The sequence below is a fragment of the Bombina bombina genome, chromosome 2 (assembly GCF_027579735.1).
Source record: "Bombina bombina isolate aBomBom1 chromosome 2, aBomBom1.pri, whole genome shotgun sequence".
Taxonomy (NCBI): domain Eukaryota; kingdom Metazoa; phylum Chordata; class Amphibia; order Anura; family Bombinatoridae; genus Bombina; species Bombina bombina.
Window position 1 is genome coordinate 1,013,372,220 of NC_069500.1, and position 26,290 is coordinate 1,013,398,509.

Below are 26,290 nucleotides of genomic sequence, written 5' to 3' on the forward strand. Positions count from 1 at the left end.
AAGCTAACACCGGGCACAGAAGACATGACGAGCTGAAGAGCTTCAGCTGACTGCACCAACTGCCAACACCAAGCAGTCACCATATTTCCCAGCCAAAAGATGTGTTTTACGTAGCTCCCTTATTTTCACCAGCTCATGCCACACCAAAGAAGAAAAGGTAAGATTGCAATACACTATCTTCACTACACTCACCACAGAACTTAAGCCAAAGGACTGGACCAGGTTTAAGAGGACTATTTTGTTACCTATCTCTATTTTGCCAAACATGGATGAAAAGCAGAGAACACATATTCTCCAGTTGCCACCCTCTCCTGGGTACTATGAGCTGCTGCTCTAGAGTGGAGAGAGATTCCTTAGTACCTTGCAGGAATGCAAAGACCGTGACTGGGAGCAGTCTATAAGCACTTTGCAGACGTTTGCCAGCCTGATCAGGGTAGAGCTAATATGTCTTATGCTTTGTGCTGTGGCTTGATCTGACATTCATAGGGCAGCAGCTACATGGATCTTTCAGGTTACTAGTAATACAAATCTATAAATATAGAAAGCTAATGATAGCTGGAGAGGCACATGTGAAATCCTTATACACTACTCACATCCTCTTATTGCATAAATATCAGGGGATATACTTCTAACCTGCTGCTAATAGACACCAAAACAGAACAAATAAGTATTATCTCTTCCCAATCTTACATTTCTAATATAAACATATAAGGTCACTTGATGCTTATATTTTCTACACAAGTAAAGAAACCATTAATGGAATTTACTGTGCAACATAGACATCAGGCCATGGATCCTGCTACAAACACTGACACCAGATAATTTATCTCTTATTAATATGCAGATATTAGGACACACATCTATATGCTCATCCCAATATATAATCTTCAGATTAAACACATACCTTCAACCTAATATGCAGGATTTTTGAATTCCAACTTCTCACAATAACATCAGAGCATATAACACTTACCTGCTGTTAATACACAGGCATTAAGAAATGTATATATCATCTCCACCTAATGCAATAACTCCTCAAATAGAGGGATCATTTGTACATTTATTTATCCATCCATAACACATACTTCAATTCTTGCCTCCTTTTCATACTAAGGCATTAGGATAGAAATCTCTTAGTACACAAACATCTCCTTGTACAGAATCATTAGATCAGTTATGCTTGTGACCCATAGCAAAATATAATTCACACTTGCACATAATGAATTAATGCATAATGTATGGATTAAAAACTCTCAATTGCTCAATAAATTGTTAAAATATTTAATCCCTTTTATTCTGCAGTTGGTGTAATCAGCTATTATATTATTTTAAAGGGCATAGATGTCCCTAGCCAAAAGGGGCTTTTAAACAGTGCAAAGATAACGTTTTATAAAATAAATTATTTGTCAGAAATGCTGAAGTCATGGCTTCCTGACCTCCAGTGCATTTTACTTTCTACAAACAGTTTCCTGATTTACAGCCATATCATCTCTGGATTGGCTGGGAGTGTTGTAGTAATACTTAAAGAGACAGTATACACCAATAAGAATATGCACAGATACTGATCTAAAAATCCAGTATAAAACCTATTAAAAACTTACTTAACAGCTCCCAATTTAGCACTGTTGATGAGGTTAGGCTGGGTCTCCCCCTGAAATGCACTTTCCATTCCCCCCTTCCCATCATATGAAAAGACATTATACAAACAGGAGCCACAGGAATCTGTAGACCTCATTATACATCTAAAACTGGGGCTTGGTTAGGAGTCTGTAAATCAGCACAATGTAATTTAAAAATAAGCAAAATGATTCATTTTTTACAAAAACCCTCCCAGATGGACTATATAGATAGCTAATCTACAAAACATTTATGCTAAGAAAAATCTAGTGTACAATGTCCCTTTAAAGAGACAGTCAACACAAAAATTTGTATTGTTTAAAAAGATAGACGCCTTTACTACCCATTCCCCTGCATTGTTATATTAATATACTTTAAAACATTTAAACCTCTAAATTTCTGCCTGTTTTTAAGCCACTACAGACAGCCTCTTATCACATGCTTTTTTATTTGCTTTTCCCAACAGTAAAACTTGCTCGTTGAAGTGGGCCATATAAATAACATTGTGCTCACGCCCATTGAGTTAAGAGTCAGCACAAAACAACACTAATTGGCTAAAATGTAAGTCAAGAGATAATGAATAAATAAATAAATAAATAAAAAGTCCTGTGATTGGGGGCTGTCAGAAGATGCTTAGATTCAAGGTTATCACAGAGGTAAACAGTATATTAATATAACTGTGGTGGCTATTCAAAACTGGGGAATGGATAATAAAGGGATTATCTATTTTTTAGAACAATTAAAATTCTGGTGTAGACTGTCCCTTTAAGTAAATACAGTAGATAAGACAATGCAATAGCACATTGAGGCCTATTTATGAAAGGTCTTGCGGACCTGATCCGACAGTGCGGATCAGGTCCGCAAGACCTCGCTGAATGCGGAGATCAATACGCTCTCCGTATTCAGCATTGCACCAGCAGCTCACAAGAGGGAGGTGTTACGATCGGGTTAAATTGGGGCGATTCCTGTCCGCCTCATCAGATCAGGCGGACAGGGTTATGAAGCAGCGCTGCTTCATAACTGGTGTTTCTGGAGAGTCTGAAGACTCGCCAGAAACACGGCCCTTCAAGCTCCATATGGAGCTTGATAAATGGGCATCTTAGTCTGAACTTTAAATGAGTAGTAGATTTTCTTCTGACAAATTTCAGTTATGTCTATTTCAACTTCTCCTGTATCATGTGAAAGCCATCAGCCAATCACAAATGCATATATGTATATTTTGTGAATTCTTGCACATGCTCATTAGGAGCTGGTGACATCAGTAGTTCTCTACGTCATTTTTTCACTATAATTGTCCTTTTGCCAGGGTTTAACAGTGTCATGAGATTTGTTACAGCATGTTATTTTTGCACGACAATGTCAGTTTAAGTTTGGAGATTCCTGACTTTCCAATGTTTGAGTGAGAAAATTAAATTCTGGCATAAATGTAATTTTTAAAAAATTTTTTTTCTTTTTTAACTTTTTAAAATAAAATAAAATAAATATATATGAGAAAAATGTAACCCCTTTGGATTAACACATTTTAGAGAAAATTGCATCAGGAGGTTAGAAGCGGTCATAAAAGACTGTACACAAAGTGCTAACTTTCATGTATAAATAACTAATTTCATTCATGGTAATATAGCTGCTGTAATACACAGTGTCTAAACTGCATGCTGTCTGATTAAGCTGCGGCTGAACGCTGCATATCACCATGACAGGCAGTGTTTAGACAGCAAAAAATTACAGAGCATGCTTCTTCCTTTATGTGTGTGTATATATATATATACTGTATATATATATATATATATATATATATATATATATATACACAGTATCTCACAAAAGTGAGTACACCCCTCACATTTTTGTAAATATTTTATTATATCTTTTCATGTGACAACACTGAAGAAATGACACTTTGCTACAATGTAAAGTAGTGAGTGTACAGCCTGTATACCAGTGTAAATTTGCTGTCCCCTCAAAATAACTCAACACACAGCCATTAATGTCTATACCGTTGGCAACAAAAGTGAGTGGAAATGTCCAAATTGGGCCAAAGTTTAAATATTTTGTGTGGCCACCATTATTTTCCAGCACTGCCTTAATCCTCTTGGGCATTGAGTTCACAGAGCTTCACAGGTTGCCACTGGAGTCCTCTTCCACTCCTCCATGACAACATCATGGAGCTGGTGGATGTTAGAGACCTTGCACTTCCATTTGACGATGCCCCACAGATGCTCAATAGGGTTTAGGTTTGGAGACATGCTTGACCAGTCCATCACCTTTACCCTCGGCTTCTTTATCAAGGCAATGGTCATCTTGGAAGTGTGTTTGGGGTCGTTATCATATTGGAATACTGCCCTGCGGCCCAGTCTCCGAAGGGAGGGGATCATGCTCTGCTTCAGTATGTCACAGTACATGTTGGTATTTATGGTTCCCTCAATAAACTGTAGCTCCCCAGTGCTGGCAGCACGCATGCGCAGGCCCAGACCATGACACTCCCACCACCATGCTTGACTGTAGGCAATACACACTTGTCTTTGTACTCCTCACCTGGTTGCTGCCCCACAGGCTTGACACCATCTGAACCAAATAAGTTTATCTTGGTCTCATTGGACCACAGGACATGGTTCCAGCAATCCATGTCCTTAGTCTGCTTGTCATCAGAAAACTGTTTGCGGGCTTTCTTGTGCATCTTTTAGAAGAGGCTTCAATCTGTGATGACAGCCATGCAGACTAATTTGATGCAGTGTGCGGCATATGGTCTGAGCACTGACAGGCTAAACCCCCACCCCTTCAACTGCTGCAGCAACACTGGCAGCACTCATATGTCTATTTCCTAAAAACAGCCTCAGGATATGTGGCTGAGCACGTGCACTCAACTTCTTTGGTCGACCATTGCGAGGCCAGTTCTGAGTGGAACCTGCCATGCGAAACCGCTGTATGGTCTTGCCCACATGCTGCAGCTCAGTTTCAGGTTCTTGGCAATCTTCTTATAGCCTAGGTCATCTTTATGTAGAGCAACAATTCTTTTTTTTAGATCCTTAGAGAGTTCTTTGCTATGAGGTGCCATGTTGAACTTCCAGTGATCAGTATGAGAGAGTGTGAGAGCAATAACACCAAATTTAACACACTGGCTCCCCATTCACACCTGAGACCTTGTAACACTAACGAGTCACATGACACTGGGGAGGGAAAATGGTTAATTGGGCCCAATTTTAACATTTCCACTTAGGGGTGTACTCACTTTTGTTGCCAATGGTTTAGACATTAATGGCTGTGAGTTATTTTGGGGGGACAGCAAATTTACACTGTAATACAGGCTGTACACTCACTACTTTACATTGTAGCAAAGTGTCATTTATTCAGTGTTGTCACATGAAAAGATATAATAAAATATTTACAAAAATGTGAGGGGTGTATCAATTGACAGCCCCTGCTTGTTGATTGACAGCCCCTGCTAGCGGCCGATTGACCACGAATCTGCAGGGGGCGGTATTGCACCAGCAGTTCACAAGAACTGCTGGTGCAATGATAAATGCAGACAGTGTATGCTGTCATCATTTATCAATGAACGGCAGACATGGTTCGCTATAGTGGATCATGTCCGTCCGCACAATAATAAATGGACCCTAATGAGTAAAGGGCCCTACCCGTTAGTCACCATTTTATGTAGGTCTCCTTGTACAAAAGGTGGCATGCAGGACAGGTGGGCTTGTAAGCTTACATTCTAAAAGGGGTAGTTTTCAGTTTTAACCAACAGTTTTTAAGTGTGGGCTGCCCACTCTTACCTCTTACCTCATTATCAGGAATCACAGCTAGAGGCTTGATGATAGCAGCAAGTGGGATATGAGACTGCTTAGCCATATCGGCAGAGGTAGGAAAGCAATAGGATGTGCATCTGATGTAACGTGGGCTGGCATTCCCTGGAGAAATCAAATCATTTCATTAGAAGTAATACTAAGAACAAATGTTATCTTCATTTCTTCTCAACAAACTCTAATCTACAGAGCACTGCTTTTTCTTACCATGCTCTACCTAACAAATCATTATTGGGTCAGAGGATACCTAATATTGCCCTACATGCAAAGATTTAAATGCTTATATTCTACATGTTGCAAAGTGACTAAACTGTTACGCATTCTGACATGTCGTCTGCCTGAGAGGACTGCAGCTTACTGTGCTAATGCTAGTGTGTACTCTTAATCAGCTCCAAAGCTTACCTTGATCCTGAGCCACACACTCAGTAGTGACAAGAGGAGGGACTTGTCCTCTGATATTTGTAGTGTAGACTTGGCCTGCTCTGTTGATTTTATCATTTTCAATCACTTGTATCTATTGAACAGAGAATCACTTAAATAAAAAAGAAACCTCAACAATAATTCCCACATACCTGTGAATTCTGTAGAATATTCATTAGATACACGTTTCTAAAGGACAGTAATCAACCTCAAAGTCACAGGTGAACAAGAATTATAATAAGAAATAAATTTAAGAAAATAAATACAATTAAACAATACACAGCCAGATGATTGCTGTAATATTTAAAGGGACATGCAATGTTTGTAATGTAAAATGCTGAATTACATGTTATTTTGCATTATTTTCCTGTAATTTATGGTGGGTTTTCCCAGCTCAGACAATGAAGCATGCACAATATGGCTTCACAAGTCTAACCATGTTACATATCTTTCTTCAAGTGGCCTCTGAAGGCGGTTAGATAAGATATTGAAACAATTTGCAAGTTTTACAAATAAAATTACTCTGGCTATCCTCTCTTCTCTAGTTACAAGCCTGGATTGGCTCCTTTGAAAAACAATTTCGGCAAACAATATTTAAAAGGGTGGACTCCCCTGACTTAAATAAGGGGTCTTGTTGCATAACAGCCTTAACCCCTAAAAGGCAAGCAATTAGGTACTCTACTTATAAGCAATTCCTCATTGTATTTGGTGTCATCACACATAACCTGAGATAACAAGAATTAGGAGGGGCCTCCTAATTTCTCTCCCAGAGAAAAAGGACCACAACTTGCCAACCAAATAAAGAAGATGATTTGTAATATGTAAAATGTAAGAAGGTTACGGTTTTACAATCATTTAAAGAAAGATCAGATAAATATGTCACACTCTTTAAGTATAAAATGCAACAAATGTAGTGCTCTTGTATATGATTCTAAAAGACAGATTTATTATTAAAAAAGAAAGCTTACAGCTCTTCTATTATATAAAATATTTAGATAAAAGTAAATGGCAAAAACTGTTTAGAGATGTAATTATTGGCTGCCACCACATTACATTTAGTTTTAATTAATTTTGTTGTCTTAACATTTGTATACCAGAATATCAAGAACTTACAGGGCTGGGTATGGAATCAGGGTCAAGTTTCTTTTGAGGTGGTCCAGCCATTTGAGGCTGGCTTCCAGGAAATGCACCAGGGTAAGGCATTGGAGCGCCTGGCATCGGAGCACCAGGCATCGGAGCACCAGGCATCGGAGCACCAGGCATCGGAGCACCAGACATCGGAGCACCAGTCATCTGAGCACCAAGCATCGGAGCACCAGGAGCGCCTGTTATCTGTGAACCAAAGTTTGCTGTAAAACACAAAGTAATATATTGAGTAAAAACTATTTACAATATAAACTATAACTAAAATAATTCACATACAAATAAACATCTATGTAGCACCTTTGACTTAAGAGTTTTAAACAATCCTAGTGTTTGTATTGATGCTTCATTAAATGATATCACATACAGTATATGTGCTATGGTTGTGTTATTTACTTTATTTAAAATGTATCAGTTAGCACAGTATTTTTTGTTGTTGTAATTTTGACTATGATGATATGCCAGATGTTTAACAGCGCATTAAGTGCCAGTATATTAGTACATTGGAGCCCTTTGCAGTTAAGTAGATGATAACATGTAAAAGCATATTTATGCAATATTCATATTTAATAAATTGTAATACTGTCTATTTACTGTAAATATTTCACATTCCAATGTTCTGCACATAGCAGAATATGTTCTATGTATTTCTAAATATATATTCCTATATATACATCTAGATTGTAAGTTCCTACGGGAACAGGGCCCTCAATTCCCCCTGTATTTGTTTGTTTGTTAAACTTTGTCTGTTGTCTTTTATATTGTATCGTCCTGTAGTTTTATCTTTGTACCCATGGACAGTCCTGCGGAATCTGTTGGCTCTTTATAAATAAATAACAATAATAATAATAATATATTTATATATAGTTGTATATATCTAATCCCTATATATAACCATCTATATAGATATGTATTGTACCAAAATACAATCATATATATATATATATATATATATATATATATATATATATAGAGAGAGAGAGAGAGAGAGAGAGAGAGAGAGAGAGAGGGAGAGAGAAATATGTATTTATGAATAAATAGAACATATTCTTGTTTGTGCAGAACATTGGAATGTGAAATATTCATATTTTCATGTTAGGATAGCGAACATGAGAATATGCGATTGGATTTGCGCGCAAGTAGGGTACGTTTTTTTTCACTTTTTTTTGCTCCATTGACTTAACGCACGTGATATTGTAAGTTCGGCTTTTTGCACGCGTCAGTTTAGTGTGAGAGCAATAACTTTTTTACTTTCAACTCACAATACAAGCGCAACCGACACACGCAAAACGTTTACATCTAGCGCTCCACTCATAATCTGGCCCTAATTGTTTGCAGACTTGTTACCCAGTTTGGAAGGACTTAGCACTTTGTTGCCTTTCACAGAGGCAGTTGTTTGCTTGTTTGTTAGGTGTTTAGGCTATTTTCTAAGCACATTTTAAAGGGACAGTAAAGTCAAAATAAAACTTTAAAAAAAATTTAAATCAACTTTCCAATTTACTATTATCATATTTACTCATTTTTCTTGGTATTCTTTATTGAAGAGTAAGCCTAGGTGGGCTGGTGCATACCACACAACTTCTCACTCTCCCAAGCACATGTATGTTCTTTGACAAATCCATGTACCAGCAGTACAATAATATAATACAAATTTTATTTAAATTGTGGGGAAAAACTACTATAATATTTAAAAATCTTAGTACGTAGAAAACCTTAATCATACTGATAAGGTTGATTTGCAGAGTAACTCCTACTCTGCAAGGCAATCTTATCAATAGGCAGCACCATATTACTTGTCCGATATAGTTATACACTGATTGTAGTGAAATGGATAGTGTAATATAAAGCTACTACTTAGCTTCCCTGTAAACTAATAAATAAATATGTTATTTACCATTTTGTTGAGGATAACCAAGGTTTGAAGGTTGGCCTGGAATTTGGGACTGGAAATTGTGGGGTCCTGTAATTCCATCATGCATGTTTATTAGAGGTTCAGGGGGAAAACCATTGCTGGTTGGTGTTTGTGGAGGGAGAGGGCCAGGTGCAAAGTTGGGAGGTTGACCTCCGTACTGTGTTAGCATAGATGGTCCAGGTGGCATTTGAGAACTGCTGGGAATATTAGATCCTAAAAAAAAAAAGTTGTGTAAGTTTGTATATTCTTTAGGTAGTGTTGCTAAAGAGACTGCATGCAGGATATATTTATATTAAAACTTACGTTTTCATATTCTGATATGATATAATTAATAAGTATACCTTAAAAATCCCTAGAAAGGTTGTTTTTGGTGTAACTGATTTGTTTAATTGTCTTAAAAACATCTGGCTTCCTGTCAAGAGTATGATCCCTGCATTCCCAATAACAGAAGCAGTCTTTGAAAATACACATTTATGAAATGCCAATGTCACAAAGGTATTGAAAGCTTTTGTTATGAGTTTGCCAGGAATGAATTTCATTTATAAGGTACAATGATCTCTTTAAGTCATGCTAGCCTTTTTATGATTTATTTTCAAGAAAGACATACATAGTGACATAGTAGATGAGGTTGGAAAAAGACTGAAGTCCATTAAGTTCAACCTATACAAATCTAATATACTTACAAAAAGCTCCAGTTGTTCTTAAGAGGTTGAACACTTAACACAAGCAATCATATTCCTGAATTCTGTTTCTAGCCAGAAATGTATCCAAACCACTTTTAAATGTATCTAAGGTATTGGCATTCAATTCCTCCTTTGGTAATGAGTTCCACAATTTTATTGCTCTTACAGTGAAAAAACGTTTCCATTGCAGGAGATTATTGGGCTTATATGAGACTTCTAGGAAAACTAACACAAAAATTAACATATATTTACCATGGCCACTTATTTGCATGTTGTTGAGCTGGCTGGTCACTTGATGAACTGGATGTGATGGTGCACTATATGTGTTTGGTGGAACATGGCCATAAGGTGGGTAAGATGGTAATGAACTGCTGGTAGCTGGGGGTCCTGGTAATCTAAAAAAATAAAGATTACAAAAAAATGTCCTTCATCATTTGTAAAATAATATTTTACATATCATTCCAAATCATCATATTTGTTTTAAACATGTTAATTATATTTTTAAGTGTAACACTACAATAACTACAAGTGTAATGGTTCTGTTAATGCTACAAAAATGCTAAAAAACAGAAAATACCGTTGCATAGAAGATCCAGGGAAGCTAGGCCCATTCTGTTTATTATTCTGATTGGGAGGTGGAGAATTCAGTGGAACAGAAGATCCAAATGGCTGAGATGATTTTAATGTAGCTAAAATATAAAAAAATGTTTTAAACTTTTATAATTAAATCTCTCAAACATATTCATTTAAACAAATATTTTAAAGCAATACATAAAGGAAGCAATAAAATGTTGTAATGAGTTAGAACATTTTATTATGGCTCTACTGGCTGAACAAAACAATCGGCTAGATTACAAGTTTTCACTACCACTGGTATTACGAGTCTTGCAGGTTTAGCTGCACCGCACACTTTTTTGACCGTAACGCAACGTAACTACCACAGCTTTCCAAAAGTCCTTTTTCAATGGGACTTCCTTTGTGCCGGTATTAGGAGTTTGCCTGGGAGGCCAAAAAGTGAGCGGTACAGCCAATACCGTCAAGATCCATACCGTAAACTGAAAGTCAGTAGTTATGGGTTTTATGCTACAACGCCGTAACATAAAACTCATAACTAAAGTGCTAAAAAGTACACTAACACTCATAAACTACCTATTAACCCCTAAACCAAGGCCCTCCCGCATTGCAAATACTAAAATAAAATTATTAACCCCTAATCTGCCACTCTCGACATCGCCGCCAAAGTTGCTTAAAATTGCATGCTCTATCTGAATCATGAAAGTTTAATTTTGACTAGACTATGGCCTCTAGTTATCAAGGTCTGGCGGACCTGATCTGACACTGCGGATCAGGTCCGCCAGACCTCGCTGAATACAGCAAGCAATACGCTCGCCGTATTCAGCATTGAACCAGCAGCTCACAAGAGCTGCTGGTGTAACGCCGCCCCTTGCAGACTCGCAGCCAATAGGTCGCCAGCAGGGGGTGTCAATCAACCCGATCGTAATCGATCGGGTTGATTTCCGGCGATGTCTGTCTGCCTGCTCAGAGCAGGCGGACAGGTTATGGAGCAGCGGTCTTTGTGACCGCTGCTTCATAACTGCTGTTTCTGGCGAGTCTGTAGGCTCGCCAGAAACACGGGGCATCAAGCTCAAATCGGAGCTTGAACATATGCCCCTATACCTTTAAAGTGCATACATCGTAACAAAATTGATCACCAAAAATCGTATTGTATCAAAAATCTTATATTTGTATTTAAATTACACAGGACTATATTGTATTAAATATGCACCGTGTATATCGTAATTTATTAAGTACTCTGGATGTGCAAAAAACACATAGAAATGTGTACTTAGAAGTACAAAATACAAAGAGTAATTGTTGTTTTATCTTAAGATGGGCTGAGCATTGGCGTTCCGAGAGCACGTATGAAATTGTCTCACAAATTCCAGTGTAATTCTCTAAACATTTTCCTCCTACAGATATCACATTTTTTCATTTTTTTCTCTCAAATTAAAAGGTGGCAAGCTTTTATCAAAATACTCAAAACACAAATTACTTTGAAACAAAAACCTATGCATACAGCGCAATAAGATTTGTATTAGGTGTAATATTACAGTTTAAACAAACATTGGATTCTCCCTGTGTACTTCGTCCTCCTTTGCAAACTTTTACATAAGAGAGAGCTCTCATTTCTATAGGAGACACTTACCGCTCACAGGGACAGACCCTTTTTTTATAGAATTCTATGCGAGTGTCGGTGTGGAAAACCACATCTAGATGGCAAATGTTGTAGAATCAGCCTCTTAGTAATTGACATTAGCCAAGTTAAAAACAGATTATTATATGCAAGACCCAACTATGCAGCTAGCACTGCTGATGACAATTTTCCAATTACCTTCTATTATCTCATTTGCTTTGTACTCTTAGTATCGATTGTTGAAAAGCATACATAGATAGGCTTAGGAGCAGAAAATGTTTGGCTTTCATGTCCCTTTATATATAAAATGTAATTATTTTGTGCATACTCACATGCTTGTGGAGGTGGACTTCCAGGACCATAATGCCCATAGGTAGGGGACATAACAGGCGTTCCAAAGCCAGGTGGATAACCTCCCAATCCAGGCTGCGGCTGAGAATATGGAGGGGCAGCAACATATCCTTGCTGACTCATTTTGATAATTTTTTCATTAGCAGTTGGGAGGTCTTAAAAATCTGAGACAAAAAGAGACACAGAAACAGAAAATGAATGCAGTGATATTAAAGGGACACTCAATCTAAATTAAACCTTCATTATTCAGATAGAGCATGCAATTTTAAACAACTTTACAATTTGATAAGTGCCTTCATTCCAATTAATTATATTAACAGTGTATATCAATAAAGCCACTGAAAGGAACAACCAAGCTAATTTGCTATTACACAAGATACTTGACATACGCTACATAAAGTTTCATATCTGTTGTATTATGAGTCTTATTTTGTACAACAAATTAATGCTATCTTATGGAGGTAATTTGAAGAGGGCAAAACAGGGTGAATAAAAAATATTCATTCATCAAAGTTTACATTTCACCGGTTTTGTTAAAATACTTACCTTTTCTTCTTGAAAGCCGGACCAGCGATTCCCCTGCCAGCCACTCGCCTCTTCATACATAAGAAATGAAGAATCCGGATTCTTCATTTCTGATGTAAGAAGAGTTGAGCGGCAGGCGGGGGATCGCTGGTCCGGCTTTCAAGAAGAAAAGGTAAGTATTTTAACAAAACCGGTGAAATGTAAACTTTGATGAATGAATGCCTACATCCAGGCAGCGAGAAGTCTCCATCCATTGCGGTGGCATCTTTTATCTTCATCCCAGTGGCGCGGAGCTGTGGAGGTACGGGGCATTGTTGCCGGCGGTGCGGACATCCAGCGTGGAGGATCCTCTTCATACGATCACTGCCGTTCACTGAAGCTTGAATGCAAGATACCCATTAAAAAATGGGTTAAATTGCATTCCTATTGGCTGACATTTTTTAAATCAGTCAATAGGATGAGAGCTACTGAAATCCTATTGACTGTTCAAATAGGGGTTAATACTTTATTATAGTGTTGGCAATGTTGGTGGCGGTGGTTTAGGGGTTAATAAGTTTATTATAGTAGTAGTGATGTGGGTGGGCTGCGGATTAGGGGTAAATAGGTTTATTTATTAGTTGTGATGTGGGGGGCTGGCTGTTAAGGGACTAATAGGTTTATTCAGTGTCGGCGATGTCGGGGAGTGGCGGAATAGGGGTATTTAGACTAGAGGTTTATGTTAGGGTTTAAGCTTTTAACGTTATGGCGATTTGCTATTCGGCGATCACAGGTGTTTTTTTCTAACACTTTCTCCGCATTGATGTCTATGGGGGAAAGCGTGCATGAGCACGTAAACTCAGCCCTTGGCTTATGTGCAGTATGGAGCTTATTGCACCATAACGCACAGCACGAGGAGGTTTTTCAGTAACTTGAAATGGTAACACTATGAAAAGTGCGATACCGCTGATTTTTTTGCGTTATTTACACACTCGGTATAGCGTAAAACGTGTAATCTTGGTGATAGTATGTTGATTTATTGCAAGATTACAGAAAAAACATAATTATAAGGTGCTTACTGTTCCTTTAAAGGAACATGAAACCCAAAATGTTTCTTTCTTATATGATTCATACAGAGAATACAATTTTAAACAACTTTCCAATTGACTTAAATTTTCAAATTTGCTTCATTCATTTGCTATTCTTTGTTGAAGAAACAACAATGCACATGAGTGAGCCAATTACATGAGACATATATGTGCAGCCACCAGTTCGCAGCTCCTGAGCCTTCCTAGGTATACTTTTCAACAATGGATACCAACTGAATGATACAAATTAGATAAAAGAAGTCATTTGGAAAGTTGTTTAAAACTGCATGGTCTCTGAATCATGAAAGGAAAAATGTGGCTTTCATGTCCCTTTAATTTAAAAACAATGTATTTTGTTTATTCTTTAATTAACATTCTAAACAATGAATTAACTAGTCACATTCAAGCTAGATCATACCATGCAATATTTTCACACAGTATTGCTTACATATGTTGTGACAACCCATACATGTTAAGAATAGAAAGCTCATAGTAAAATGTATTCACATTCAGTCAATTGTACCTCTCTTAAAGGGACAGTCTAGTCCAAAAAAACTTTCATGATTCAGATAGGGCATGTAATTTTAAACAATTTTCCAATTTACTTTTATCACCAATTTTTCTTTGTTCTATTGGTATTCTTAGTTGAAAGCTTAACTTAGGAGGTTCATATGCTAATTTCTTAGACCTTGAAGGCCGCCTCTTAAGAATGCATTTTAACAGGTTTTTCACCACTAGAGGGTGTTAGTTCATGTTTTTCATATATATAACACTGTGCTCGTGCACGTGAAGTTACCTGGGAGCCATCACTGATTGGCTAAACTGCAAGTCTGTCAAAAGAACAAATAAAGGGGCAGTCTGGAGAGGCTTAGATACAAGATAATCACAGAGGTAAAAAATATATAATTATAACTGTGTTGGTTATGCAAAAATAGGGAATGGGTAAACAAGGGATTATCTATCTTTTAAAACAATAACAATTCTGGTGTAGACTGTCCCTTTAACATTTGTATCGTTGTATGTGAACTTAAATTGCGCAATAAAATAAATCTCAAAAATCTTCTTCCAGAACCGCTTATGTTACAGTTGTGAAACTTGCTGTGTGTATTCAGTGGAGGCTCCTCCATTTGTGCACTCCCGCACGTGAGCCTCCTGTGAAAAAGGGAAAAAAAGAAAGAAATTAAATTTTTTGGCTGAATAAATATAATTTCCCCCTATTGGAAAAATTATATTTATTCAGCCAAAAAATGTTCTAGATTGTGCAGTTTAAATAAAATGTCTAGATTGTGCAGTTTAAATAAAATAAAAAAAATCCTTTAATATAACTCTCTACCGCACGTGCGGTAGAGGAGGTATAGGCTGCTATATCCTTTTGGTCATGTTTTTCTATGTATCTGCTGCTCCGCCCATAACAGAGCCTATACCTCTGCTAATCGCACAATTTTCAATGTGCGATTAGTGCCATTACTATGGGCGGGCAGCAGGGGGAGCACTGTTTTTTAAACTTGTGTGTTATCCCTCCATATTGTGGATCACAGTGGCAGCGGCAGAAAAGGAAGGAGCAGGAGACCGGGCTGAGTGATCTAACCAGGGCCGGCTCATCCATGGGACCAAGTGGGTCCAACAACCCAGGCGGCACTTTAGTGACTGACTCAGTTACTGTGATAACCAGACGTGAGTGTAGTGTACTGCATAGTTGCCAACTGTTTTTTTATCTGAGTGACACTTCTTCTTAGTCTTACCGCAGCGTGTATTTAGACCTTGCTCTGATTCTCTGCATTTGCATTAAGCTGAACCTTGCGTGCCGTTTCACTGAGGTTTTCTGTTACCAATCTCCTATAATTCTGCCGTTTTCAGTAAAAATCCTAGAATGATAGGAGATGGGTAACAGAAAACCTGGAAGTGAAACAGCAGCACGCAATGTTCAGCTGAAAAAAAAAATGTAATTGTGAAAAATCAAATGATACAAATATTAGGCTGTTATATGGGGATTACATGAATATCCCATTAGCTGGTTGCCATCAGTGAGACATATAGTGCATGATGGTTCTTTATAGACTTGATATGCACTGAACATAAGAAAAACAAACTTGCAGCAAACTGTCATCACTACACCTTCCTTCAGACAACATGACTCCGTAAATTGGAACTATTATTTCTAGCAAAAAAAAAACTCTACTTTCCAGTGCATATGAGATTTGTAGTTTTAAAGCATTTGATGCGTAACATTCTTTCCTCAAATGACTACAGTTCCCATCATGCTACTGATGTTTTATGTAGTAACAGGAAGTGTGTCTGCTCAGTGCTTTGCTTTCAGTGTAGCCCATAAGAAACATGGCTGAGCTGCAAGAACACATAACTTAAGGTTTGTACAGCTGTGTATAGAGTAGACTTGTGTTGTTGTGTCTCATTGTGTTACTGTGTACATGTGATATGACATCACTGTGTTACTTTGTGTGCCAAAAAGTGTGTGTGTCACACTTAGTGTGTTTATTTATGCCACTGTGTCTGTCACATTGTGTGTTAATGTTTGTGTTATTTTGTGCATGTGCCACTGTTTGTTATTGTGTGTGGTGACTGTCAAACATCATAGTACTCTGTCATTTTTACTTTGTGTGTGTGTCATTGTGTTTGTGTTACTTTATGTGTCTATAAGTCTTACTGTGTGTTTGTGTTACTTTGTGTGTCTATAAGTCTTACTGTGTGTTTGTGTTACTTTGTGTGTCTATAAGTCTTACTGTGTGTTTGTGTTACTTTGTGTGTCTATAAGTCTTACTGTCTGTGTTACTTTGTGTGTCTATAAGTCTTACTGTGTGTTGCATTGAGTGTTATTGTCTGTATGTCACTGTGTTTGTGTTACTTTGTGTGTCCAAAAGTCTTACTGTGTGTTGCACTGAGTGTTTTGTGTGTGTATGTCAGTGTGTTTTGCACCAAGTGTTATTGTGCATGTCACTGTGTTGCACCAAGTGTTATTGTGTGTGTCATTGTGTGTTTGTGTTACTTTTTGTACTGTCTGTTTCACCAAGTGCCATTGTGTGTTACTGTGTGTTGTGGTGAGAGGGCTTTGTGTGTAAGGCTGAGGGGACCTCTAATATTAAATATATATTTATTAATAAGTTACTGGGGAGGGGCTCTGTGAGTGAGGCAAAGGGCACCTCTCTATTATATTATATATCTGTATATAAGGTACAGGTGAGGGGCTATCTTATAAAGGCAGAGTGAACCTCTCTATAATATTAAATATGTATTGATATATATATTGAATATACAGTGTGTGTGTGTGTGTGTGTGTGTGTGTATATATATATATATATATATATATATATATATATAATTTTACATAACTGGTCCGTGAACCCCCATTTGAATAACCCACGAGCCGCCACTGTGTGTATTGCTGTACTGACCTAGAATAAAGTTTATTCAAGAGAAGTGATTTAGTCACATGATCTAGCTGCCATTTTGAAATGTGCGAAAATCTTTAATTATCCTCTTCTCTGAAACTGCTAAGTGCAATAAAGCGCAGCTTTGCACACATGCTCTTTGCAAGGTCATCTACCAAGATTGTTAAACCTGCAAATTTTCCATAATCAACATGGTTGCTATGAGTCATTTGCCTTTTTATCATTATCAATAAAAGATACCATTTAAACAAGCAGGTGAGCTGAAAAAAAATAATATAACAAATGTTTATGTAATCTTAGAAAAATCAGTCTAACGCGTTTTGCTCCCCCTACTGTCGCTTACTCATAGACCCATAGGTCGCTTGAGTGCTCGTTATAATGTGTTTTTTGTAATAAAGGGATTATCTATCTTTTTGAACAATAACAATTCTGGAGTAGGTCCCTTTAAGTCCTAGATAATAAGATTTAGGATTGGCTGTGCTCGGACAGGGAGCGGGATTGCTATTTTGGTCTTGCGTGCAATGCTGAATTCCGCCAAAGGAATTCAGCCCGCCAGAGGGGGGAGCTGCAATGGACAGGGGCACATATGTGAGCCCCTGTCCGCCTCAGCTTGTTAAATTGCCCCCCAAGTAACTGGCTGTGATTGTACTTTTAATTTGTGTCTCTCCATTTCAATGCAGCTGAAAGATGATGCCTGGAAAGTGCCTGTTCTTCTCTGGCCACACTGAATTGTGACTCACTGCTTACTTCTGCAGAGCAAGAGAAGCTGTCTTTGCATTGGCGTGTTACAGAAGAAACAAGCTTGCTAAGGCAATAAGCAGAGACACAAGAACCTATCCTACAATAGTGTGGATGGTAGGCCTCTGATTTGCTGTACCAACATCTGTGTCACACATAAAAGACAGAGCTACTGGATCTGGGCAGCTGGGAAGAAGAAGAAGGGGGTAAACTAGACTGGGACAGACCCTTATGATTAACAACATTTCTTAATACAAACTTTAAAAAAAATCCAACTTTACCATCCATTTAACAAAATTGAAGGGAAGTGCCTTCACAACACACTCCCCAATACAACCTAAAAGACTTTTGAGAATATTTTCAGAGGATTGTTGGACTTTTTAACAGCCTTTGAACATTTATTTTTCTATGTTAATAAACACGTGTTTGTTAATTTATTCAGACTGTGTGTGCAATTTTATTTGAGCCATATCTATTCCTTTTGACACTTCACCTGTACTTTGGACCACTTATCACATGTGCTCAATCAACAAACATCAGGACTGGGACCAAAAATAGGCTTGGGCATTTAAATGCGGAGCAGCCAACACCAGTTAGACCTCTGTCAGCTAGGTAGGCATTATAGACCAGCTCTCTCTTTCTGCAGCACCTCTGCCTAACAGCCGGACAGCAAATGTACTTTCTGCTTTACAAAATAGGCAAACTGTAGCAGCTTTCCTATTGTCACCCAAATGAAGAGCGGGTGGGGCTTTTATATAACAGCAAGACTCACATAAGAGTCTGGCCCACCAGGCATTTGCCCTGTATGCCCTATGGCCAATCCGGGTCTGACATAAAGGGCTAGATTACAAGTGGAGCGCTAATTTATCGGGGCACAGAGATCAGATCTCTGGTTAATTTTCTAAAAGTGCCAAAAAATGCCCCCAAAATAGAGGGTCTTTTATCTTTTTTTAAAAATACTACACTAGGCAGTAGAAGGTTACTTCAGAATGGCCCAGTATTTTCTTCTAATCCATTCTTGCATGATTTTTGAGCTATGTTTTTGGTCATTATCCGCCTGGAGGACCAGTGACCGGGGACTGAGACACAGCTTTCTGACACTGGGCAGTACATTTTGTTCCAGAATGCCTTGATAGTCTTCTGATTCTATCATGCCCTGCACAGATTCTAGGCACCCAGTACCAGAGGCAGCAAAGCAACCCCAAAACATCACTGAGTCTCTTCCATCTTCTATGGTAGGTATGCTGTTCTTTTCTCTGAAAGCTTCTTTTTTTCTTTTGTAAATATGGAGTTATTGTGATTTGCCAAAAAGCTCTACTTTTACTTTGTCTGTTCAAATGACATTCTCCCAGAAGGACTGTGTCTTGTCAACATGCATTTTGGCAAACTTCCGTCAGGCTTTTTTTGTGTTTTTCTCTTATATGTGGATTCTTCCTAGGTCTCCTACCATGAAGCCCATTTTCATCCAGACAGTGATGGATGGTGCGACTTGAAACCTTTGCACCTTGGAGTTCAATGTCGTCTTGGATCTGTTTTGAAGTTGTCCTTGGTTCTTTCTCCACCATTTGAACAAACTTTCTTATCATTCTTGGGTCAATTTCTAACCTCCTCAGACAACTGTCTGGGTTTTCCTCTCTTTTCCATGTTGAGTGCGATACACACACAACAGCAATTTTCTCCATTAAACCGGCTGGATGAGTTATTATAAGATTGAAGACACCAGTGACTAATTAAAAGAGAAGACTCAGCTTGAAGTATCAGTACAAAATAATTCTTTATTGTAACTTTTAAAGGATATCAATAGTATTGCCCAAGTCATTTTAGAAAGTCTTTATAAAATAAGTAAGATTGTGCTCTATACAATGAGCACAATTGCACAATGGATGACAAAAGATATTTTAATTTCAACACTTTTCAGGGCGAATGGTGCATTATTTGATTAAAATGCAAGGGTACCAATAGTTTAAAATGCTATATCTGCTGAGAATATTATCTGGTTGATTTGAAAATGGCATGTTACTTGCTAGACATATGATCTAAACTGAAATAAATGCAGGAGGGCTCTAAAACACATATATCCAAGAAAACTTTTATTTAAAAGAGAATATCATCTTTTAAATAAGGGGATGCATGACTCTCTAGACCTCACATGGTCAGTGTAAAAATGGCAGTTTCTTAACCTTATAAATTGTCTGCAAGCGAGAACTTCTCTATGCATGTAATTGTGGGTAGAAACAAAGCTATAAAGGTAAAGATTGTAAATATCCTTTTTCTGATACTCATAAATAAAAAAAGTTTGAACTGGTAGTAAGTATTTTTATGATTTGACAAAATACATGCAAATATAACATGTTGGTTTATTAAATGTAACATTCAAAGGTTAAGGGTAACACTATCAAAATATATTTGTTAATTTTTATGTGAAGTTTTATATGCAATGTACTGAAATATAGCATTAATTTATAATGAATATTGTCAATATTTATTATTTTTTAACAAATTAACTAAATCGCTCATACCTCTGTTACATAGACCCTAAATAGTGTGCAGTGCTGAATGGTTCTCGAGTTTGCAATATTGCATGTAGCAGCGTTATAAATTCTTGCAGTCACTCCTGCCATAGAGTAATAAAGACACATGAAAGCTCCTGGGCTCCTATGTGACTACCTAGGGGCCGATTTATCAAGCTCCGTAGGCTTGTCGGAAACAGAAGTTATGAAGCAGCGGTCTAAAGACTGCTGCTCCATAACTTGTCCGCCTGCTCTGAGGCAAAGGACAGAAATCAACACGATTGAATACGATCGGGTTGATTGACACCCCCTGCTAGCGACCGATTGGCCGCAAATCTGCAGGGGCGGTATTGCACAAGCAGTTCTGGTGAACTGCTTGTGCAATAATAAATTCTGACAGCGTATGCTGTCTGCATTTATCGATGTGCAGCGGGCATGCTAAGCTACATCTTATCATGTCCGCTTGCACTTTGATAAATATGCCCCCTAGACTTACTTTACTTGTCTGGTACCCATTACAGGCTAGATCTGAAATGTTTCTCTTTTTGGTCAGTACAGCAATATGCAGCCTGCAGTATGCATTTCAATTGAAATCACTTTTGGAATATATTCTATTGAACAAAAATGCTTCTAATAAAAATAAAAATAAAGCTTTAGATATAGCTTTTACTTTTATTTTTACATGAGCAATAACTTTTATTAGAAGCATTTTTAATAAAACACATTGTAAAAATGCTTCTAAAAGAAACTGAAATGATTATTGACTGCTAACAAAAATAAATACTTACAAATTAGTTACAAATAAAAATAATATCAGTGCAAATAAGCATCAGATAATTACTGTCTTTTTATAATGCAGCAAATATCTAAATCCATTAAAAACCTAGATATGTCCCCATCTTTGATCCCTTCACTGTGTTTCTATTTCTATTTAGCACAGATAATTAATAAAAGGTAAATGTGATTGTTTCTCATTAGGAAGGCAGGGTTAGATTGGGAGGAACTATAAATGGTCTAAAGGCAGACGTGGCAGCAGCGTGAGCCTTGAACTCTGTTAGCTAAAGTAACTGTTTTGTTTGTTTTCCACCTCTAACCCATAGTCAGCATTATCATTACTGGTGCTGCTGAGTCTGTATGGAGCACAATTCTGTACGAAGTAGCATCACTTTATGAAACAGAACACAGGAAATATTGCTTAAATCACTACCATACATTAAATCAGTGAAAGCAACATTTAGCTAGACTTTCCCTGTAACTCTTAAGGGGACATATGGAAATGTATTTAAAGTTGATGTTCTTATGTTAAATGTATCTGTCTTACATGTTTAACCATTCAAAGACTTGTTCCTGTCCAGAAAAACAAATATAGTTATTGACATTGCTGATAAGCATGTGTATTTCTTGTCAGTTTCAGTATAAATAAAAACAGCTTTTCTGCAAAAATCTGATGTTATTATTGTATATGTTCCCTGGTGCGGTGGCCCCTGTGGCTTATTTCTCTTCTGCAACATCCAACTCTCTTTCCAAACACATGTTGGATGAGGTGATTGTAGAAGAGAAGTAACTCATGATTGCACTGCAAATGGCAACTGTGTAGATCTATATCATCGAGATTTATCTATATTCAGCTGTATACAGAAGCCAATAAATGTCCTGAAAAGGTAAAGTCAACGATTAACATAAATTGGGAGGTGGATCCATCACTGGATCCAAATTCATTGGAGAGGGGAAGGTCAGGAGAAAGTAAGAACATTTAGTGGGGCATTGCAATAGTTAAATTTAAAAAAATATATATTTGAAAGAGAAATAGTGACTTGATGGAATCCAATGATAGGAAGGGATGGACTTTAATGATACTGATACTGTAGGATTTAGCAAATGATTGAAATTGTGTCTGAAGGAAATGGTAGAGTTATGTATTATTCCAAGGCAGTAAACTTGAGAGGTTGGTTAACAACAGTAAAGAAGATCTCAAGTAAAAAACGTGTTCTAGAACAGGAGACAAGTAATTGTTTTGCATTTGAAATGACTGGAAACCATCAAAGAAAAAGAGCATTTGCTAACTTGAGAAAAAAAAAGATAGATTTGTGTGCAATCAACATATAGATGGAGTGGATTATCTTTTCAAGAGAAGAGTTCCCTGAAAAGGTAAAGTAAATGATTAACATAAATTGGGAGGTAGATCCATCTGGTGAAGGCATTTAAATTCATTGGAGAGAGGAAGGTCAGGAGAAAGTAGGGAAATTTAGTGGGGTATTGCAATAGTTAAATTTAAAAAAATATATATTTGAAAGAGAAATAGTGACTTGATGGAATCTGTTGTTAGGAAGGGATGGACTTTAGTGATACTGTAGGATTTAGCAAATGATTGAAAATGGGTCTGAAGGAAATGGTAGAGTCATGTATTATTCCAAGACAGTAGAATTGAGAGGTTGGTTAACAACAGTAAAGAAGATCTCAAGAAATTAACTTGTTCTAGAACAGGAGACAAGTAATTGTTTTGCATTTTAAATGACTGGAAATGACTGGAAACCATCAAAACCATTCTCTAAAAGAAACAATAGAGAGGAAAAGTAACAGAGAAGGATATTGAGAAGGACAATTACAAAAATGTGACTCAAAAGAAGATATCAGAATCCAAACTGAGCTAAGTGTGTGTGGAAGTAGGGGGTGGTTAACTGTGTCAAAGGCACTTGGGAGTAAATGCCACTACTACAGTAATAAATAAAAAAAATCAGTAAAAAAGTTTGAATAAACTTTTCCAATAAAAGGTCAGCATCTAGTTTACAGAAAGTAGCCAACAGAGCAGGGGGTAATAGGAGCCACAAGAATAAACATACAAAGAACATGAATATCTTTTTCAAAATATCCATTAAAAGAGATTTGTTCACTCACAACTTGCCAAACGATGAGTAACCAAAAACTAAGCAGAAAAACCCTGGTTCTTTTAGTTGACAGACAGACAATCTGAATAGAATTTTTGGGGAGTTCAGAACATTGTATCCAACAATACTTCTCAATATTTTATGGCCAAAGAGACGCATGCTCATGATCAGTAATATTTATCAGCATTTTTTCTTGAATTACTAACAATTGTTTACCTTTAAGGAATTGCACACAATTTAAGTGATATCTGTGCACATAATACATCATCAATTCAACATACGTTTATGATTTCTCTTAAAGACTGTGAGAGAGAGAGAGAGAGAGAGAGAGAGAGAGAGAGAGTGGATTTACACTGAGGCCGAATTATCAAATGTCTGTCCGACAGACATCGATGAATGTGAAGAGCAATACGCTCTCCGTATTCAGCATTGCACCAGCAGCTCACAAGAGCTGCTGGTGCAATGCCGCCCCCTGCAGTCTTGCGGCCAATGGGCCACCAGCAGGGAGGTGTCAATCAACCTGATCATACTTGATCGGGTTGAACTGTGGCAATTCCTGTCCGCCTCATTAGAGCAGGCGTACATGGTTATGGAGCAGTGGTCTTTAGACCGCTGCTCCATAACTTGTGTTTCTGGCGAGTCTGAAGACTCACCAGAAACACAGGCCCACAAGCTCCATACGAAGCTTGATAAATGGGCCTCAATGACTTTGTGTTTTTATGTGATTTTCCAATAAATGTTGGAATTCCTTAAAAAGAAGAACATTTTTGGGAATAGAAGAAACAGGAGAATTTGTCCAAAAAAGGGGAAATATCTTTCCAAAAGATTGTGATTTGGAAGCTCTGACAAAACTGGAAAAAACACCAGATGTGTGAGAAAACTACCCCACCAACAAATCTCATGCAGAGTTACATAAAGACACCAGGTTTTGTAGCCATCATTCATTAAAAAAATTAGATGATGATATTTGTTTATACCGATTCCTGACCTACTTTATTTTGTTAAACGTGTTAGAATGCTTCTCAGCATGACACTTTAACATTGTCTTAGTTCAATCAAGCTACTATTGTTAGTATTAGTTGTATCAGGGTATAGCTAAGGTTATTAATCTGATATTGTCCATTTAATATTCTGTATGTAAATACTAACATTTATGTGAGTTGTATGTGTTTACTAATTGGCATCTATTTATCAAGCCGTCAACTTACTTGCATTCGACGTCACCAATACTCTCGCCTAAGATCGCCTAACATCGCTGCCGTGGACCTGAATACGTTCTCCAAAATTATCAAAAAAGCTGTCAAAAAGCTGTGCACCAAGTATGGGGCGATGAGCAGCGGACTGTTGTTAACTAACAGTCATCGATCTCGCTGCTCTTTGGATTTTTCCTAGCTTTATTGGTACCCTGTCACTAAACAACCACACTATACTATACTGTTTACCCCCTATACTGCCGCTCCCAGAGCCCACCGCAACTCTAATAAATGTATTAACCCCTAAACCACCGCTCACGGACCCTGCCACAACTAAATAAAGTGTTTAACCCCTAAACCGCCGCTCCCGGAGCCCACCGCCACCTACATTATGCTTATTAACCCCTAATCTGCCGCCCCCTACACAGCCACCACCTAAATTATACTTATTAACCCCTAATCTGCCATCCCTACACCGCCGCCACCTACACTATACTTATTAACCCCTAATCTGCCGCCCTGTACACCGCCGCCACCTACATTATATTTATTTACCCCTAATCTGCCCCCCCTACACCACCGCCACCTACATTATACTTATTAAACCCCTAATCTGCAGCCCCGACACCGCCGCCACCTACATAAAGTTATTAACCCCTAATCTGTCCCCCCTACACCGCCGCCACCTACATTATACTTATTAACCCCTAATCTGCCACCCCCTACACCGCCGCCAGTATATTACATTTATTAACCCCTAAACCTAAGTCTAACCCTAACCCTAACACCCACTAACTTAAATATAATTTGAATAAATCTAAATAAATATTCCTATCATTAAATAAATTATTCCTATTTAAAACTAAATACTTACCTATAAAATAAACTCTAAGCTAGCTACAATCTAACTAATAGTTACATTGTAGCTATCTTAGGGTTTATTTTTATTTTACAGGCAAGTTTGTATTTATTTTAACTAGGTACAATAGTTATTAAATAGTTATTAACTATTTAATAACTTCCTAGTTAAAATAAATACAAATATACCTGTAAAATAAAACCTAACCTAAGTTACAATTACACCTAACACTACACTATCATTAAATAAATTCCCTAAACTAAATACAATTAAATACAATTAAATAAAATTATCTAAAGTACAAAAAAAGACAAACACTAAATTACAGAAAATAATAAACAAATTACAAGATTTTTAAAATAATTACACATAATCTAATCCCCCTAACAAAATAAAAAAGCCCCCCCAAAATGAAAAAGCCCTACCCTACACTAAATTACAAATAGCTAATAATTAAAAGGCATTGTCCCAAAGTAATCAGCTCTTTTACCTGTAAAGAAAATTACAACCCCCCCAACATTAAAACCCACCACCCACACAACCAACCCTACTCTAAAACCCACCCAATACCCCCTTAAAAAAACCTAACACTAACCCTTTGAAGATCACCTTATCGTGAGAAGTCTTCACCCAACCGGGCCGAAGTCCTCAACAAATCCGGCAGAAGTGGTCCTCCAGATGGGCAGAAGTGGTCCTCCAGACGGGCAGAAGTCTTCATCCAGACGGCATCTTCTATCTTCATCCATCCGGTGCGGAGCGGGTCCATTTTCAAGACATCCGACGCGGCGCATCCTCTTCTGATGACGTCTTCTTGTTGAATGAAGGTACCTTTAAGTGACGTCATCCAAGATGGCATCCCTTCAATTCCTATTGGCTGATAGAATTCTATCAGCCAATCAGAATTAAGGTAGAAAAAATCCTATTGGCTGATGATTGGATCAGCCAATAGGATTGAACTTAAATTCTATTGGCTGATTGCATTAGCCAAT

At 37.6% G+C, this 26,290-nt stretch overlaps 1 protein-coding gene across 1 annotated transcript in view; it reads right to left on the reverse strand.

The window, feature by feature from the left end:
* The window catches only part of SEC24D (SEC24 homolog D, COPII coat complex component), a 196,443-nt gene that overhangs the window by 147,896 nt on the left and 22,257 nt on the right, over positions 1-26,290 (reverse strand). Inside the window, exons 2-8 of the mRNA XM_053703594.1 lie at positions 12,105-12,287; positions 10,156-10,267; positions 9,831-9,973; positions 8,878-9,108; positions 6,954-7,189; positions 5,823-5,934; positions 5,398-5,525 (exon numbers count right to left, since the gene is read on the reverse strand). Of these exons, the coding sequence (XP_053559569.1) occupies positions 5,398-5,525; positions 5,823-5,934; positions 6,954-7,189; positions 8,878-9,108; positions 9,831-9,973; positions 10,156-10,267; positions 12,105-12,246 (1,104 nt within the window). The 5' untranslated portion in view covers positions 12,247-12,287. The remainder of the gene's footprint in view (positions 1-5,397; positions 5,526-5,822; positions 5,935-6,953; positions 7,190-8,877; positions 9,109-9,830; positions 9,974-10,155; positions 10,268-12,104; positions 12,288-26,290) is intronic.